We start from the raw sequence: 18,353 nt of genomic DNA, 5'->3' as shown, positions 1-18,353 counted from the left end.
GGGAATTAAAAAGGCAACGTGACACATAATGGCTACCGTAGTTGCAACACGCATTTGAAAAGTGAGGTGCTACAGAGCACTATTCGTTTGAATGCAAAATACAATTTCACCGCTAGATGGGAGAAATTCCTACACAGTGTACCTTTAACAAGTGCACTCTTTTCAGTGTGGTTTTGACAAATCTGTTGTGATTGTTACAATGTGTAATGATATTTTGTAATATGACTATTGTAACAGTATTGCTGTAATGTTTTTGTCAATGTTATTGTAGAAATATCTGAGGCTGCTAAGTTATATGTTGATAATCTGATTAGAATAAGACACACCAGTGTTTGTTAAACTTAAGCCCAGTGGGTGTTAGCACCTACATTTGGACGGATGCAAACTTGTTCCAACAAAACAGACCACAAATAGGAGTTATGGTATCAAGTTGAAGCTAGCGCTGCAGAATGCACACAAACAACAACATTTCCTTCAACGCAGCAGTGGAAGTTCACAGTGCAGAGCTCGTGATTCACAAAAAAACGTGTCGAAGCTGTGGTTGGTGAGAGAAAGGTGCATCTAAACAGGTCATAACAGCTATTTTTTATTGACATCATAAAGAGAGGGAAGAGGAAATCTCAGAAAATACACTTCCCCTGCTGTAAACTGGGTCCCACGGTAAGACTCAAAATATTGTCCACCTTTGATTTCTAGTATCTGATGGCAATATACACATTCTTATTGACAAGTTTCTCAATACACTCATGTACAGTCGTGGCCAAAAGTTTTGAGAATTACATAAATATCGGAAATTGGAAAAGTTGCTGCTTAAGTTTTTATAATAGCAATTTGCATATACTCCAGAATGTTATGAACAGTGATCAGATGAATTGCATAGTCCTTCTTTGCCATGAAAATTCCACTGCATTTCATTGCTGTCATTAAAGGACCTGCTGAGATCATTTCAGTAATCGTCTTGTTAACTCAGGTGAGAATGTTGACGAGCACAAGGCTGGAGATCATTATGTCAGGCTGATTGGGTTAGAATGGCAGACTTGACATGTTAAAAGGAGGGTGATGCTTGAAATCATTGTTCTTCCATTGTTAACCATGGTGACCTGCAAAGAAACGCGTGCAGCCATCATTGCGTTGCATAAAAATGGCTTCACAGGCAAGGATATTGTGGCTACTAAGATTGCACCTAAATCAACAATTTATAGGAGTATCAAGAACTTCAAGGAAAGAGGTTCAATTCTTGTTAAGAAGGCTTCAGGGCGTCCAAGAAAGTCCAGCAAGCGCCAGGATCGTCTCCTAAAGAGGATTCAGCTGCGGGATCGGAGTGCCACCAGTGCAGAGCTTGCTCAGGAATGGCAGCAGGCAGGTGTGAGCACATCTGCACGCACAGTGAGGCGAAGACTTTTGGAAGATGGCCTGGTGTCAAGAAGGGCAGCAAAGAAACCACTTCTCTTCAAAAAAAACATCAGGGACAGATTGATCTTCTGCAGAAAGTATGGTGAATGGACTGCTGAGGACTGGGGCAAAGTCATATTCTCCAATGAAGCCTGTTTCCTATTGTTTGGGGCATCTGGAAAAAGGCTTGTCCGGAGAAGAAAAGGTGAGCGCTACCATCAGTCCTGTGTCATGCCAACAGTAAAGCATCCTGAGACCATTCATGTGTGGGGTTGCTTCTCATCCAAGGGAGTGGGCTCACTTACAATTTTGCCCAAAAACACAGCCATGAATAAAGAATGGTACCAAAACACCCTCCAACAGCAACTTCTTCCAACAATCCAACAACAGTTTGGTGAAGAACAATGCATTTTCCAGCACGATGGAGCACCGTGCCATAAGGCAAAAGTGATAACTAAGTGGCTCGAGGACCAAAATGTTGAAATTTTGGGTCCATGGCCTGGAAACTCCCCAGATCTTAATCCCATTGAGAACTTGTGGTCAATCCTCAAGAGGCGGGTGGACAAACAAAAACCCACTAATTCTGACAAACTCCAAGAAGTGATTATGAAAGAATGGGTTGCTATCAGTCAGGATTTGGCCCAGAAGTTGATTGAGAGCATGCCAAGTCGAATTGCAGAGGTCCTGAAAAAGAAGGGCCAACACTGCAAATACTGACTCTTTGCATAAATGTCATGTAATTGTCAATAAAAGCCTTTGAAACGTATAAAGTGCTTGTAATTATATTTCAGTACATCACAGAAACAACTGAAAAAAAGATCTAAAAGTAGTTTAGCAACAAACTTTGTGAAAACTAATATTTGTGTCATTCTCAAAACTTTTGGCCACGACTGTACAGCCTAAGGGTAAATGACATGTTCCAGCAAACAGTGGCAGAAAGTAACAAGTATTGATTACTGTTATTCGACAGTTACAGGCATTAGTTACTTTGCAGATTAAGATTTGTACTAGTGCCTTAGTTAAGTTAAAATGCTGTTAAGATGTTAATGCACCTGTAATAACAATCAAATCTATAATACTATAACACTATTCTGCTCCATAGAGGCCATTCTGCTCCATGGTGAGTACTTTTTTTTTACTTTCAACACATTTTGCTGATCACACATGCACTTTAATCAAGTAAAATGTTTAATTTAAGAGTTTAACTCTTATTTTTACATTGTGGTATTAATACTTTTGCTTAAGTAAAGGCTCTAAATACTTCCACTACCATCCTCAGTGAACTTATCTCTGTTAACAGCTGGTTTTATCTTCAGGCTGCGTAATACAGCTGTTTATTTCTCTTTTCTGTTTGTCATTATTGTCTGGTGCAATTCAGTTTTCAGAAGGGAAGTACTATAATACACAGGGATGGTTTATGTGTGAGCTATAATGTATGTGCATTCCCTGTGTGTTTATGTGAATGGGTGTGCGTGTGTGTGTGTGTGTGTGTGTGTGTGTGTGTGTGTGTGTGTGTGTCTGTCTGTCTGTCTGTCTGTCTGTCTGTCTGTCTGTCTGTGTGTCTGTGTGTGTGTGTCTGTGTCTGTGTCTGTGTGTGTGTGTGTGTGTGTGTGTGTGTGTCTGTGTGTGTGGGTTTCTTGGCAGCCGATGATGCAGTGATGGCGAGTAGCAGAGGCAGAGAGAAATGTGAGAGCGGCCTGTGAACTCTCTGTAGGCCCATGCAGTCATTTCCTGAGCGGCTGAAGGTAAACACTCACTTTTTGGAGAGGAAGTGACTTAACCAGGCGTAAGAGTCCCAGTTTAACACATGCCTGGAATGACACTGCATACATAGCATTTGTATGAAGGTTTTACTGTTTATAACTTATATTTAGGTGAAAATGTAGTGCAGAACTTCTGGTTTAAGTTTGTGTGTTTTTTGTTGTTGTGGTATTGTGGCTTTTTCTTAAATAAAGCATTTGAGCACTTTATCATTAGGAAAGAAAAGGTGAGCACGTCTTTGATTTGACATGTTTGTATTATTTATTTCTTGAGTAATGTTTAACTGTATGCACTGCGTGACACCATGTTGTGTTTTACACACCATTAAGGCCATATCACGGTTTGTTGTGTGATATTGTACTGTAAACTAAAGACAGTCTGAAAACCTATAGGAAGACCCTAAGAAAGGCCAGATCAGACTATTACTCATCACTAATAGAAGAAAATAAGAACAACCCAAGGTTTCTTTTCAGCACTGTAGCCAGGCTGACAGATAGCCACAGCTCTATTGAGCCATCTATTCCTATAGCTCTGAGTAGTGATGACTTCATGAGTTTCTTTAACGATAAAATTATAACAATTAGAGATACTATTCATCACCTCTTGCCCCCAACCTCTAATGGGTCACCTTTAACTGACAGACTGCTAGAAAGAACGACTAGACCTGACATATACTTAGATTGCTTTTATCCTATAAACCCTCAACAATTAATGCTAAAGGTCTCTTCAGCAAAGCCATCTACCTGTCTCTTGGACCCCATCCCAACGACGCTACTTAAAGAAGCGTTACCCGTGGTTAACACTTCATTGCTAGATATGATAAATATGTCTTTATTGACAGGTTATGTACCGCAGTCATTTAAAGTAGCTGTGATAAAACCTCTACTGAAAAAACCCACCCTCGATCCTGAGGTCTTAGCCAACTATAGACCTATATCTAACCTTCCCTTTCTCTCCAAGATCCTTGAGAAAGTAGTCGCTAATCAGTTATGTGATTTTTTACATAGCAATAGTTTATTTGAGGACTTTCAGTCAGGAATTAGAAAGCATCATAGCACAGAGACGGCACTGGTGAAAATTACTAACGACCTTCTAATTGCTTCAGATAAAGGACTTGTCTCCATACTTGTCTTATTAGATCTTAGTGCTGCATTCGATACTATTGACTATACCATCCTCTTACAGAGACTGGAACATTTAGTTGGCATTAAAGGAATCGCACTAAACTGGTTTAAGTCCTACTTCTCTGATCGATCGCAATTTGTTAATGTTAACAATAAACCCTCCAATTACGCTAAAATTAACCATGGCGTTCCTCAAGGCTCAGTGCTTGTACCAATTCTATTCTCCTTATATATGCTTCCTCTAGGCAATATTATTAGGAAACACTCTGAAATTCACTGTTATGCGGATGACACCCAATTATATCTGTCAATCAAGCCAGACGAAACCAGCCAGTTAGCTAAACTTCAAGCTTGCATTAAAGATATAAAATCATGGATGGCCTACAATTTCCTGATGTTAAACTCAAACAAAACCGAAGTTATTGTGCTGGGCCCGAAACACCTACAAACCTCATTAGCCGAAGATATAATTACTCTGGATGGCATTGCCCTGGCCTCCAGTACCACTGTCAGAAATCTAGGAGTTATTTTTTATCAGGATCTATCCTTTAACGCCCACTTAAAACAAACCTCTAGAACAGCCTTTTTTCACCTTCATAACATTGCTAAAATTAGGAACATCCTGTCTCAAAACGATGCTGAAAAACTAGTCCATGCATTCGTTACTTCCAAGCTGGACTACTGTAATTCCTTATTATCAGGATGCTCAAATAAGTCCCTTAGGACTCTCCAGCTGATCCAGAATGCTGCAGCGCGTGTTCTGACAAGAACTAAGAAAAGAGATCATATTTCTCCTGTATTAGCTTCTCTCCATTGGCTTCCTGTAAAATCCAGGATTGAATTTAAAATCCTTCTTCTGACCTATAAAGCTCTAAATGGTCAAGCTCCTTCATATCTTGAGGACCTCTTAGTACCTTATTGTCCCACTAGAGCACTACGCTCCCAGAATGCAGAGTTACTTGTGGTTCCTAGAGTCTCTAAAAGTAGAATGGGAGGCAGAGCCTTCAGCTATCAGGCTCCTCTCCTGTGGAACCAGCTCCCAATCTGGGTTCGGGGGGCAGACACCGTCGCTACATTTAAGACTAAACTGAAAACTCTCCTCTTTGATAAAGCTTATAGTTAGGGAGTGAGGAGTTGCAGTGAATGCCTAGACCGGCGGGGCAGGGTGTATAGCTCCAGACACAGCACCACCGCTTTTCTCTGCTTCTCTTTACAGTCATCAGATTTACCTATCGTATAATCAATAATATAGTGCCTCTCCTACTTATCCTATTATAATTCTAGACTGCCGAGGAAGTTCCTTCTTATGACACGCTCTTTTCTTTTGTTTCCTTTTATGCACATCCTGTCCCAGAAGTGCTTGTTACTAACCTAGCTCTGGGGAGTTTACTCCCCGGTGTCCTTATGTTTCTTCTTCGCCCAGAACATCGCCTCGGATTAGGGTGACACCAAGATCTGGGTCTTGGGTGCAGCTGTGGCTATGGACCTGCTACACCCTGCTACGCTCTGCGATTCCCTGCAATGTCCGGCTACGTCCTGCTGCGTCCACCGCGTCCACCCATGCTCTGCTGTGCCACGCTACATCCCGTACCGTCATAACCCCAACCGTCAGACACCGCCCACCAAGAGTCTGGGTCTGCCGAGGTTTCTTCCTAAAAGGGAGTTTTTCCTCGCCACTGTCGCAATAGCCACTGCTAATGCTTGCTCTTGGGGGAACTATTGGAATTGTTGGGGCTTTGTAAATTATAGAGTGTGGTCTAGACCTACTCTATCTGTAAAGTGTCTCGAGATAACTCTTGTTATGATTTGATACTATAAATAAAATTGAATTGAATTGAATTGAATTAAACGTTGTACATGTTGTTTGTTGTACATGTTGTCTGTGTTTGTTTTTTATTTTTTTATTTTACGGCTGCAGCATGGGTTAAGTGCCCAAGACAAATTTCCACCTTGTGGGACAATAAAGTTCATCTTGATGTCGAAAAGAACAACACAAATAATTTTTGCGGTTTGCCATGTGCTGCAACGATTAATCAATTAGTCGACTGACAAAAATCATCGCAAACTATTTTGATAATTGATTCATCGTTCAGTCATCAAAATGCTGTTTTCAGCCTCTCAGTTATGGAGATTTCCTGCTTTCTTTCTGTTTTATATCACATTGAACTGGATATCTTTGGGGTTGGACTGACAACACAAAACATTTAAAGACATCACCTTGGTCTAGAAAATAATCAGTAGATTAGTCCATATAAATAATCATTAGTTGCAGCCATATTGCCATGGTAAATCTACAGGTTTGTACGTTAGAGTGTGACTTTTGCGATAGATAAACTGGTATGGTGTGTGATATATCAGATAAACTCACCTGTGAACTCATCACAACATGTAACGCACAGCTGTAAAGCTGTAGTGCAGATGTCACATATTTTTCTCTCTGAGCGAATGAAGATGAATGTTGAACTATCATGAGACAAAAACCAGATGTCCAACCAGCTGCAAACTTACAGGTGGAGGAACTCCTGATGGTGACCACAGCATGACCCCGATGACCCAGAAAATTTGAGTATGTCTAAAACTTGGAAGACTTTTTTTATTGACATGATACAGTTAGTGGATGATCAACATTGGGCTGAACAAAATTCTCATATAAGTTATTCTCAAATACAATGATAATGCAGTCCTTAACAAAGCCATAGCTAAGTCACATGCTCATTTTAATACTTGTATACATCAGAAACTAACCAAACACAAAGGCGTATACAGAAATATATTACATGTCAGTATTATTTTTATTCTCAGAATGACACACACAGCTGTGTCACTCGGGGGCAGGAGAGGAGAGGAGAGGAGGAGAGGAGGAGAGGAGGGGTGTTAGGGAGAAATAACCAACAAGAAAACCACTTTCAGCTTTGCTCCTGCACCGCCTGGCTGGCCTGCAGCCAGATTTCTCCAGAGAGGGTTGGCTCACCCCTTCTCCTCTCCTCCCTTCTTTCTCTCCCAAACCCACATACGCACTCTCTCCAACTCTCCAAAGCAAGAGGCGAGAAGAAGGAAGAGCCACAAAAGCGAGGGCAACTGTTGAACACGACAGCAACGAGGGCAACAAGAAACTTCTTAAAGATGTCAAACGTGTCGGTTTTGCAAACGGATCGCTTGGGCACACGAGGAAAGTAATTTTTTTTTTTTTCCTTAAGGAGAAAACAGGAGGGAGGACGCGCTTTTTTTTTTTCGCCGTATGTGAAGTCAAAAATCAGCCTCGGTTAACAAAGCAGGCGCTTCTCAGCTGGAGCTGAACCCGTCAACTTGTGATTGAATGTCCCCGGGTCTCTGTGGAGGGCAGTGAAGGATGCCAGGATGCCCACTCTGATCGCCCATCTGCTTGTCATCTGGCTGAGCGTCCACAGGCTGGTGTGGTGCACGGAGCGCTCCTCCACACGGGAGCGCTTCAAGGTGGTCATCGCTCCTCTCATCTGCAAGCGGATCTGCCTGAAGGGACAGTGTCAGGATACCTGCGAGCAGGGCAACAACACCACGCTGATCGCGGAGAACGGGCAGGCGGCAGACACGCTCATCGGACAGGGCTTCAGGGTCGGTGAGTGAAACGATCCTGTTTATTTACGAGGGGATAAAATTAGGCCGCAGCGATTAACTAATAGTGCTGCTGTGACCTATGGGTTTACAGTTTCTACTCTATAGAGCCTTTTGAGAGGTGAGGGAGGCCTGTTGGTTGCTCATGAATTTACTTTTAGTTTATATAGCTCTTTAAATATCATATTGTATGAAAAAGTTACATAGGCAAGATAATCAGACTCTTAACACTATCACTGTGTTCTAGCTGTTAATCACATTCAGCAGTATTTCAGACATTTTTCAGGGAGAATAATACTTCGAATCGTTAGTTTAGGCAATAAAAGTTCCAATTACTACCATGAAACTCCATAAAATGCTTAAATTGGGCCCAGTGTTTAATGTTATTACAAGGCAGTCATGGAAAAAGTATTAAAATCACCTACTTAATTGAGCAGAAATGGAATATGTTTCTCTTTAAAGGAAAAGTCCTGCATTCAAATTCTTACTTCAGCAAAAGTTCTGTAGACAACTTAAAGTAAGTATCAAAAGCGAAAGTAGGCCTATGCAGATTGACCCTCAGTGTCTTTTAGTATTAGATAGTTGTCAAAGTGAAGCTGGTCTATGGTGCTGAGTGTAACACTTAATATGTATAGGTACTTCAATCTGGAACAACGCAGCATATTTCATGATCTTACCATATGTTTTATTTAAAAAAAAAAAAATCTTTACCTGCAAAGGAACTTGTAACTACGGCTGTCAGATCAGTTAAGGATAGTTAAGTAAAAAGTACAAATTTGACCTCCTGAATGTAAAGTAAAAAGTATTTTAAAATTGATATAATCAAATACAATGCTAATACTGTATCACAAAATGGTACTTGAGTATAGTATGACATGTAGAACCGATTCATTCAGGCCTTTATTCCCTTAAAAGGTCCAATCTTCTTTATAGCTTACATCAATTTGACACCAGCTACTCATATCCACCAAGAATACATGTCATTAAGAGTTATGTCAAGTGGGCTAACACTCTGCTCTGCAAATAAATAGGTGGCTAAGACGAGGTGAGCTGAGTTTACCCTCCACTGCATCACTGGAAAATGTTCCCATATTACACTTTAATTACTGAGGCATGGCTCATTACATAGCATATAAATGTACTCTTAAGATCTATACTTCCTCCCTGACTCCAGTGTCTGGTTGGCATGAGTGGAGCCTTTCTGCGCTGTATCAGATCAGCTGTGGTGAGACGTGGAGCCTTGCAGTCTACGTCAGTCTCCGGCCCAGAACTGGATTTCACTGATCCTCTTTTCTCCTACTCGCTCAGGGTGGAGAATAAGATGCTAAACAAGAAAACGACACATTGATTGATCGCGTGAGACGTTTAGCTGTGATAAAAAAAGGAGCTTCAACTTCTCACCGACATATCTGTAGTGGGCAGATAGTGTAATTTCTCTCTTCAGCAGATGTTGATTATTAGTCACTTCATCCCTTTTTCACCAAACTGATATAAACCCCATATTAAGCTGTAGTCTAAAAATAATAAATTATAGATTACAGCTGTAGGTCAGACCCAGCATACTGGGATGCAACAGCTTCATGTTGATCACATTGGTGACAGAACCATCTTCCTTCCTCTTCTGTTTTGCAAGAAATAAAGCACAATTAACTAAAACATTCCTCAAAACTCCCATCCGGCTATTTCAAAACAGTTGTTTTTTCTCCTAAATTCTTAACGGTGATTTTGTCTAGAGTTTATCAGCTGCTTTGGGTGCCTACACACGTTTAGATTTTAATGGAGAAGCTAAAATGCAGTAATACTGAATGAAAAATGGCCTTATATTCATCTGTGGAAAGCCATTAACACAATCAGTGCGAACTAGAAAGGCACTCGGAGATTGCAGACCTCTGCCAAGGCATGCCCTATCTAACAATGTTAATGCAGTGTGAATTTTCCCATTTGGGAACTCATTTTTCCGATTATTCCGAAACCACTTTAATGCAACACAAACACTCTATCTTGCAACGTTAATGAAAGTGCAAAATAATTTGTGTATTCGCCCCATGATTGGGATCCACTCCAAAACTGAATGGGTTCTTCCTTGGCCTATGCTTCACCCTTCTACTTAGTTTCATGAAAATCGGGCCAGTCAGTTTTCTGTAATCCTCTTGACAGACAACCAAGCCAACAAACAAACGACAAACCGGACCGGAAAAAACATGCCCTCCTTGGCCGAGGTAATGAATCATCAACAAGTTATTTTCGCAAGTTTTGCAGTACAGAGAGGTAGTTGGTCATACAGATGTGGCCTCTCCAGCTGTTTTCATTTATTTGCCCATGTGGAAGTAAGCAGGCTGGATTTAATCCAGGTCAAGTGAATCCTTAGGTGAAAGTATTCTTCCGCCTCGACGCCATGCAGTGCTGTAGAACCAGAGAGTTGGCTCGGCGACCAGCGCTCCCTCTTCTCTCCCGATTTCTTTGTGGTGCATCACGTTTTGGAGCTTCTGTGTCAAATAATTCAAGAAAGACATTTTAGATTCCTGGAATAGCTGATGCTGCTTCACATTTGGTCTGGACAGTAAAGCTACAGTCAACTGTCTCCTGGGTTTCACAGGCAAAGTATCTGAAAACATCTTAACTGAATGTATGAGTTTTTGCGGCAGGGGGCGTGGGTTCAGCTTGGAGAGGAGATGTGTGTTGTTTAGTGTGAGGGCTGGAATGTGGTGTGGACAAGTGGAAATGTCTCTCTCCCATGTTAAAAAGGGCCATGGCTGTAGCAGCAACAATATGAAGACTTTTCCATATTGAGGCTGTTGTGACGTCAGAACAGCGAGGCCCAATCTGAGCAATTGTAGTTCCTGTATGTGTGTGTGGAAGTGAGTTGAAGTGCAGGACACCTTTGACTGCATGTGCTTCAATATGTTCAAGGATTTTCAGTCAGTAAAGCTATTGTTTAAATTAAAATTTGGCTGAGGAGTACTAAGAAACAGTCAGGTTTTAGTCAGATCTGGGATTTCTGCCAATGAAGATGAATATTTTTTATGGCCATTACTTTAAAAGTAATAGAGAGAGAAAGTTCATTGGGCAGGTTGACATGATAAAGTGACCGAAAGCTCGGGGATAAGAAACTCAAACTCGGGACATGGTATGCATCTGCTCCGAAAACATATATTTTAAACCCTAACAGCATGTTTACAGGATCAGAAATACATTTAACCTTACATTTAAGATGGATGAATCATATCCCAGGGTTAAACAACTGTAGATCAAAGTGGAGAACAGTGTTGGCAGAGGTTTGTGCCAAGGAGTTGTTTTGACATTGTTCACTTATTCTGACCAGCTCTCCAAAAAGAAGAAGAAGAATAAATTATTATTCGACACATACAATCGTACAGTACAATGTAGTGAAATCCAATATCTGCATTTAACCCATCCTAAGCATTAGGAGCAGTGGACAGTCAGGGTTCAGTGTCTTGCTCAGGGACACTTTGACATGTGGCTGGAGGAGCCGGGGATCGAACCGCCAATCTTGTGGCTACCCCCCCCCTCCCCCCCAAAAAAAAAAAGAAAAGAAAAAAAAGCCATCTAGCCATCCTAGCGGTGTGTCTTTGCAGATGGCTTATGTCTGTCTGTCAGTCTATCAGTCCACCCCTTTGGTCCAGAGTCAATGAAATATCTCAACAACTATTGGATGGATAGCCATAATGTTTGGTACAGACATTCATGGCACCCAGAAGATGAATGTTAATGACTTTGATGATCCCCAGACTTTTTGTCTAGAGCCATCATGAGGTTGACATTTGTGGTTTTGAGTAAAAATATCTCCATAACTATTGGATGGATTGCCATGAAACATATGGTACAGGCATTCATGTTCCCCTCAGGATGAATTGTATGACATTTTCGCTGAAAACAGTAAATTTATGAGCTACAAGCACGTCTGCTACATGTACATGAGGACAAATCACCTGAACGACAAGCAGCTCTTTTGCACTTTATTTCCTTTTTTTTTTTTAAACATGTTCTCTGAGCTCTAGCATACACTGCAATTCATATACTACATACTTTCTCATTAACAAGTGTTAATCAACATATTTAATCTGCATAACGTCACTGCAATGAAGGTAAAACATGCCAGATATGCTTTGACTATATGTTTCCAGGGAATCCACATGTCATTAATAGATCTATATTTCAATTCACACTTCCTAAAACTGATGAAAGCACGGAAACTTGGAAGCCTCCCTGGCATGTTGGCAGGCAGAGGAAAGTTGGCGTTTATAGCCCTATATGCATTTTTCTTGGATTCCACATGGTATCTTTGTAAGTCATACTCGGGCTCTGCGGGGGAGCAGGCATCGTTATCGTTTATGTCAGGAGTAAAAAAATGAGTGCATCTTGAGGCATGTGAGAATGGTTGCGAGTTCCATTTGTAAATCACAAATTGTTAAAACCCTGCATGAACCTTAGCATGCTCATCCCATTGCATGTCCTCTTAAATGTCTTTATGGAACCTGCGTACCGGCAGATGAAGACTGTCTTTGTAATTATATCCATGTGTTTGGCTGACAAAATGTCCAGCGGCCAACTTATTTTTTTCAGCACTTGAAAGCATGGTGTAAATTGCAGGATAGAGTGAAGTAGAGAAGGTTACAGGGTGCTTTTTTTGCTCCTTGAAGACTGGGTGTTTTTGTTTATGTGGGTGCATCTGTCTCACACTTTGTCCACTTGGGAAAGAAGATATATATTTCAAAGATATACTTTCAGAATAAAGTGGTTACATAAAAATCAGCATCTGTACACAACGCCTTGGTTGTGTGTTTACTTACCAACAATAATGAGTCTTGCTGTGAATTTTTATTCTCATCTGTCAGCCTTACTGACAGCAGCTGCTGGGCCTCCAGACCGCTGAGTCTTGTCTCTCCTCTGCATCTCAGCAGCATCTCCTCTTAATCAGGGCTCCAGACATCCAGGCTACTCTAGATTCTCATCTTTTTCAGGAATAACTAAAAGCAAGGGGCCTCATGTTGCACAGGAAGTGGTCTTATCGTATCCCGGTCTGGGCTTGTCTCCCCTAAAATGGGCATCCTGAGGAGTGAATATGGCTATTTCAGTATTTCCCATGTGGTTCTTTATTTAGAGTAAAGTGACAGTAGTAGCTCTGTGGTTTGTTTTGGTTTTCACTTGGCATGGGTCAGAGGTCCATGGGAGCCTGAAAATGAAGACAAGTCAGTCAAATACAGTAGACAGAACTGGTTCTGCTTTCTCTCTATTTAGAAGGAGAGTTTATTTTACCTTTCAAAGCCCTCTGCTCTTACCCACACGCTCTTCTTTCTCTCGTGCCAGGCTTTGGAGAAGGCGGTCTAACACAGGCAACCAAAAACCTGCAGCACTCCTTATTTTTTGCCACAGGTTGGATTGGGCGAAGCTGGGCACGGCTCCCGTGCTCACACCCTCTCAAACACAAACAGGTGTGTGTGTGGGAGGCTCATGTACATTCATTTGCAGCTTATTAATTGTGAAAGCTTCTTCCTTTTTGATGATTTGCGCATTATGATTTGTATTTGCAAGCTCATCATACTCCTCTTGTCAGGGGTGTGTTTTAATATTTATGGATGCACATTCTGTCACCTCTCCCTGTCTATTTATGCATGTTGGGAAAATAACACAAGGTTATTTGGGATCTACCGTTCTCATTAACCTTCTACCACGGTTTTGCAAGTGCTATCACTGTGTAGACAGACTGTAAATGCTATACAAAGGTTGCATGAGTATGAATATGTTATATACTGTATGTACTGTATGTATGTATTAATAGATTAGACTAGACTTCATGGTTTTTCAAAAAGAAAAAGAAGGCCCTGTCATAAAAAATAAAAACCTTAAAAATATGTTATCTCCCAACTTGAAAGCAGTCTGACAGCCCAACAATGTGATACTGTATATGGAAACTTGTTGTTGAAAGGGTTAAATCCAGAGTCACTTCTGTCAGGATTGCACCACAATGCTCATTCATTGAGAAAATCCACATGATCTGAGCAAGAGTTTCCTTTGAAATTGAGACTCCTCCATATCATCACTTTCTGCACACAAAAAAAGCCAATTCTGCTGGGCAGGTTGAAAAAAGCATTGCAGCAAATTAAGTTATGAAAACAAAGAAGTAATGAAGTGTTTTTTTGTAACGTCACAAGGGAACAGTGTGTATATTTGCATGTGTGTGTGTGCCTAAGTGTGTTTGGTGCTCGAGAGCTCAAACAAACAGCCTACTTTGCCATCTTTAACACTCTCCTCCCATTTGCTTAGCGAGGGGGAGAAACGGAGCAGTTATTTAAAGCTGTGCAGAGGAATGCGAGCCCTAGGGACTGCACCCACACCCTGCAGGACCCTGTAGCTGTAGCGATTAGCCAGGGTAAACATAATAACACGGCCTCTGCCAGCGCTGCCTGCCACCATGGCCTGAGACTGTGTAGCCTACAGACATTACCTGCCACGCGCACCAGTGCTGAGTGTTGAGTATGTCCCGCAGGGTAGGTATCTGACATAATCTCAGCAGAGCACTGTCAGCACTCCTCTACCTGCGTGCCCTCCGGTCCCTATAGCCAAGGCTTTTAGACAGTCATTATATGACATCATCCCGATTTGTGCCAAGATCCTGTCTGACTCTTTGGCTCTCTTTTCACAAACATCTCTGCCAGGGGAGTGACAGGGCAATGCTGGACTTGTGCCCACCCAAGAGCGATTGAAACCACACTGCATATTTCCATGACATGTGAAAATCACATTGTGCAAGGAAGAGTTTGAATTAAATTTGCTACTCAGATCTGATTTTCCTGATGAGTCTGCTCATTGTCATTGTCCAGTTTCTGTTAAGGTTAAACTGTTGTTTTAGGCTTACTGTGAGAGGTAATGGATGCCTTTTGTGACAGTGGCCGACCCTGGCAAAGCATAGCGCTATTGTTTGGATAGCTGAAGCCGGGGTCGCTCAGAGTTTCTGGAGGTTGTCGGAGCACTGAGAGTTGTGCAAGGGGAGGAGGAATGCGTATGCAGGTTTGTGTTTTCAAAAGGCAGTGATTATGTCATTTACTCCCAACGTCTGGCTCAGCTGCTGGAGTGTGACCCACTTCATGCCTCGCTCTTTTTCGCTCGGTGTGGTATGTGGTCTCACAGTGCCAGTTGATGGTAGGCGTTTGGGGACGCGGTTTCCGGCTTTGGAGCTGATGGTAAAGGGAAGAACGTCATATGATGATAGCCATTTTCTTTTGGCTCTAGCAGCAACCGTTTATTGGACCCAGTGTTGTTTGGTCATGGTTCTCTCAGGTCATTAAAGATGGATGGATAGCAGTAATAAACAATATCGAGGAATACTCATGGAAATACTTTTTAGATTAAATTAAACTTCTGACACTAACATTTAATCAAGTGATGTGCAGAGATGTTCACAAGTCATTTTTTGGAGGTCCAAGTCAAGTCTCAAGTCTTTGAGCTTGAGTCCAAGTCAAGTCTCAAGTCTTTGAGGAGAAAGTTCAAGTCAAGTCTCAAGTCTTTTGCCACGAGTCCAAGTCAAGTCTCAAGTCTCTGGCCATCTGATCTGTCCCTAACACTGTATTGTTAAATCTTATGAATTCAAAGCATGTCCTGTAGCTACCATCCATACAGTACAGTATCAAAATCAGTTGTGGGATAACTTTATGGGGTCTACTTAGCACATCCCTCTAGCCCTCTGACCTGGTGAAATATTAACCTAAAGCTGTCACATCATATGGATACAACTATAAAGATACAATGTGCCTGTTCCCAGCATTAGCACAACACTTTGCGATGGTTAGCTTGTTACCTGTGGTGATATATGCTAAATGTAACGTCTCTTTCACTCAAAGAAATCTAATGTCGAAGTGGAAATCAAGAGAATAGTGACAGCACCACACCAGTTACAGAACAACATGCATCTCAGTGTCAGTCCAAATTACGCACAATAAGCAGTTTGAACTCACTGATCTAATGCAATTTATTTATTTTCTAAGTGTTAGTACGCTCAGTGAAACTGAGTCCAGCGGGGGAGATCTGACTCAGAGGAGGAGAGGTTAGTGAGGCCAGCGTCTCCACGGCAGGTGACAGTGCGCACGGATCCGCTGGCCACGCATGGATGAAATAATGAAATAGTAAATAGGACTACAGTAAGAGAAATATGTGCAGAATTAAGACAGTCAAGACAGCCCAGTGTTAGGTGGACCGGGTACACCTTGTTCACTTAATAGCCTACAAATCAACCACGGGATCAATTACGCATCACCTGAGTTTGCCCACCCGGCACAGCGTTTGTTCCTGGGGAGATGGATCCGTGCGTCCCGCCTCCTGTCCGCCATGGATGTCTGAGCCTCAGCAACTACTAACTGTAAAGATACAATGTGCCTGTTCCCAGCATTAGCACAAAACTTTGCGATGGTTAGCTTGTTACCTGTGACGATATATGCTAAATGTAACGTCTCTTTTACATTAGCGTGTGAGTGACTGACCTATTTGGGTGCGTTTTGAGATGCCTGATGAGGTTCGACGTTGTTGATCCGGCATCATTTATCTTGGTGCCACACAACTTGTATGTAGCTGTTCGCTTACTGCCACAGTTTACCAAGTTATTGAAATCAAAACTAATGACAAAAGGCACAACTCCAGGAGGACTTGGTGTCGCCATCGTCAATGTATTTTTATATGTGAGTGCGCGCACATAAGGCATAACGCATGGGTTACGTTGCACATTGTGGCAAAGGGCAGGGGACATGAGGCTCGTCATACGTTTCTCCAACGTATATATGCGCCAATAAAAGAAAATAGAAATACATGAATACATTTAGATTTAAAAAGCAATAATTGCATGAAAACATGTTGTTGACGAGTCTCGAAACTCGAGTCAAGTCTGAAGTCAGCTGTTTGTGCGACTTCAGTGCGACTTGAGTCCCCATGTGTAATGTGAAAGGGTCACTTATAGTGCTGAACCCACTGAGAATGAACACCCAACACTGTAGGTCTATGCAGCTTTCAGCTTCTCTTTGCTAATTGTTTTAGTTTTCAAGGCTAAACATTGACAGTACGAGTATGGTAGAGCCTCACTGCTCTCAATATCACACCATAGGTAGCAAATTCCAGCAAACAAGCCCACAAAAGTTGAGTTTATGTTACCTGCCCAGCACAAAAAAGGCAGTAGGCAGAAATCAACCAGCGGTTAAAGACAGGTGCTTTCTTGTCAAGTCAAGTTAGATGAGAAGATCGATACCACTCAATGGTTAGCTTAGCATAGCATAAAGACTGGAAACAGGGGGAAACAGCTAGCCTGGCTCTGTCTGAAGGTAACAAAACCCCCCACCAGCACCTCTAAAGCTCACTAATAAACAAATTATTTTGTTTGTTTAATCTGTACAAAAACTGTCGTGTAAAACGTCACGTTGAGGTTTTATAGGGGATTATGTGTCAGACTACTTTGAATGTTGACCAGAAAGTGTTGTGGCATGCATTTTTAAATCTCAGAGTGGGTTGATTCAGACTGAATCATAGTGAAAGTGACTCGGTGAGCATCATCACAGATTCTAGTGTCTCATTCTTGCAGACTGGGTAAATTGCTATTCTTGATTCCACCAGAAAACGTGTTCAAAGAAAGGGACAGATCAGGCCATTGTAACATCTGTATGGTGAGAGATGATGTCTGCACTAGCTTTCAGTACAGTGAGCTGGGGAGCCTTTCAACTGTGGTTTGTAGGGCTGTAATTTGTTGTTTTTGTGCTGGGAGGGTGCGGACGCTGTGGAGGGAGAGGGCTGAAGATGAGTCATCTCCAGACAGACAGGAGTGAGTGGGTGGGTGGGTGGTCACAGGGCACTCAGAGGCCACTTTTCCTCTTTATTTCTTTCTTTCTTTCTTTCTTTCTTTCTTTCTTTCTTTCTTTCTATTTGTGATTACACACAGTTGTGCTTGTGCAAAGACATTTTTCTGTTCAGCTTGCAAAAAAAGGACAGAGTAGTAGGATTTTCCCACTATAATTTATTACCTGTAATTTAGTGAAAATATGAAAAATGTGTCTGAGTCTGTCCTTATGTGTTCTCATGGACATACATGGTGTCTACTAGGCTTGCTTACTTAGCAGTTGAGGAATGCACAGTATGTTTTTCTTTAAGGGGGAAAAAAGTGTCTTGGAATCACAATAATCCCACTGAAACGTCACATTATATTTTTTATCCTCTGGATTTTACATCTCTGCCTCGTCTTGCTTTATTCCCACCCTTTCCCAGCTATATGATATACAGTTTACGACAAAGCTATGTTCCCTCTGCTATCTCATGCTGTGAAGAGATCTGTCTTTCTCCTCACGGAGTAAATCATGACATTATGAAGAAGAAGCTCTCACTTGTATGTCACATGAAACACTCTGACGAGAAGAGCTTAAAGACAAAGACCCCCCCCCCAGCCCAAGTCTTTTTGTCTTGTTCTTTTCACTTCAGTTCGCTCTTCTAGTTGGA

At 41.7% G+C, this 18,353-nt stretch overlaps 1 protein-coding gene across 4 annotated transcripts in view; it reads left to right on the top strand.

The window, feature by feature from the left end:
* The first annotated feature begins 7,188 nt into the window (after positions 1-7,188).
* Positions 7,189-18,353, top strand: part of ltbp3 (latent transforming growth factor beta binding protein 3) — a 38,740-nt gene continuing 27,575 nt past the window's right edge. For 3 of the 4 annotated variants that reach the window (XM_031320206.2, XM_031320207.2, XM_031320204.2), the window contains exon 1: positions 7,190-7,872. In XM_031320206.2, the coding sequence (XP_031176066.1) occupies positions 7,635-7,872 (238 nt within the window). In that variant the 5' untranslated portion in view covers positions 7,190-7,634. Of the gene's footprint in view, positions 7,873-18,353 lie in introns of all 4 variants that reach the window. The other variant, XM_031320205.2, reaches the window with a different exon arrangement.

Source organism: Sander lucioperca, chromosome 13 (assembly GCF_008315115.2).
Source record: "Sander lucioperca isolate FBNREF2018 chromosome 13, SLUC_FBN_1.2, whole genome shotgun sequence".
Taxonomy (NCBI): Eukaryota; Metazoa; Chordata; class Actinopteri; order Perciformes; family Percidae; genus Sander; species Sander lucioperca.
Note: the sequence above shows the minus strand (reverse complement) of the source record. Positions and strands in the feature narration are given on the sequence as shown.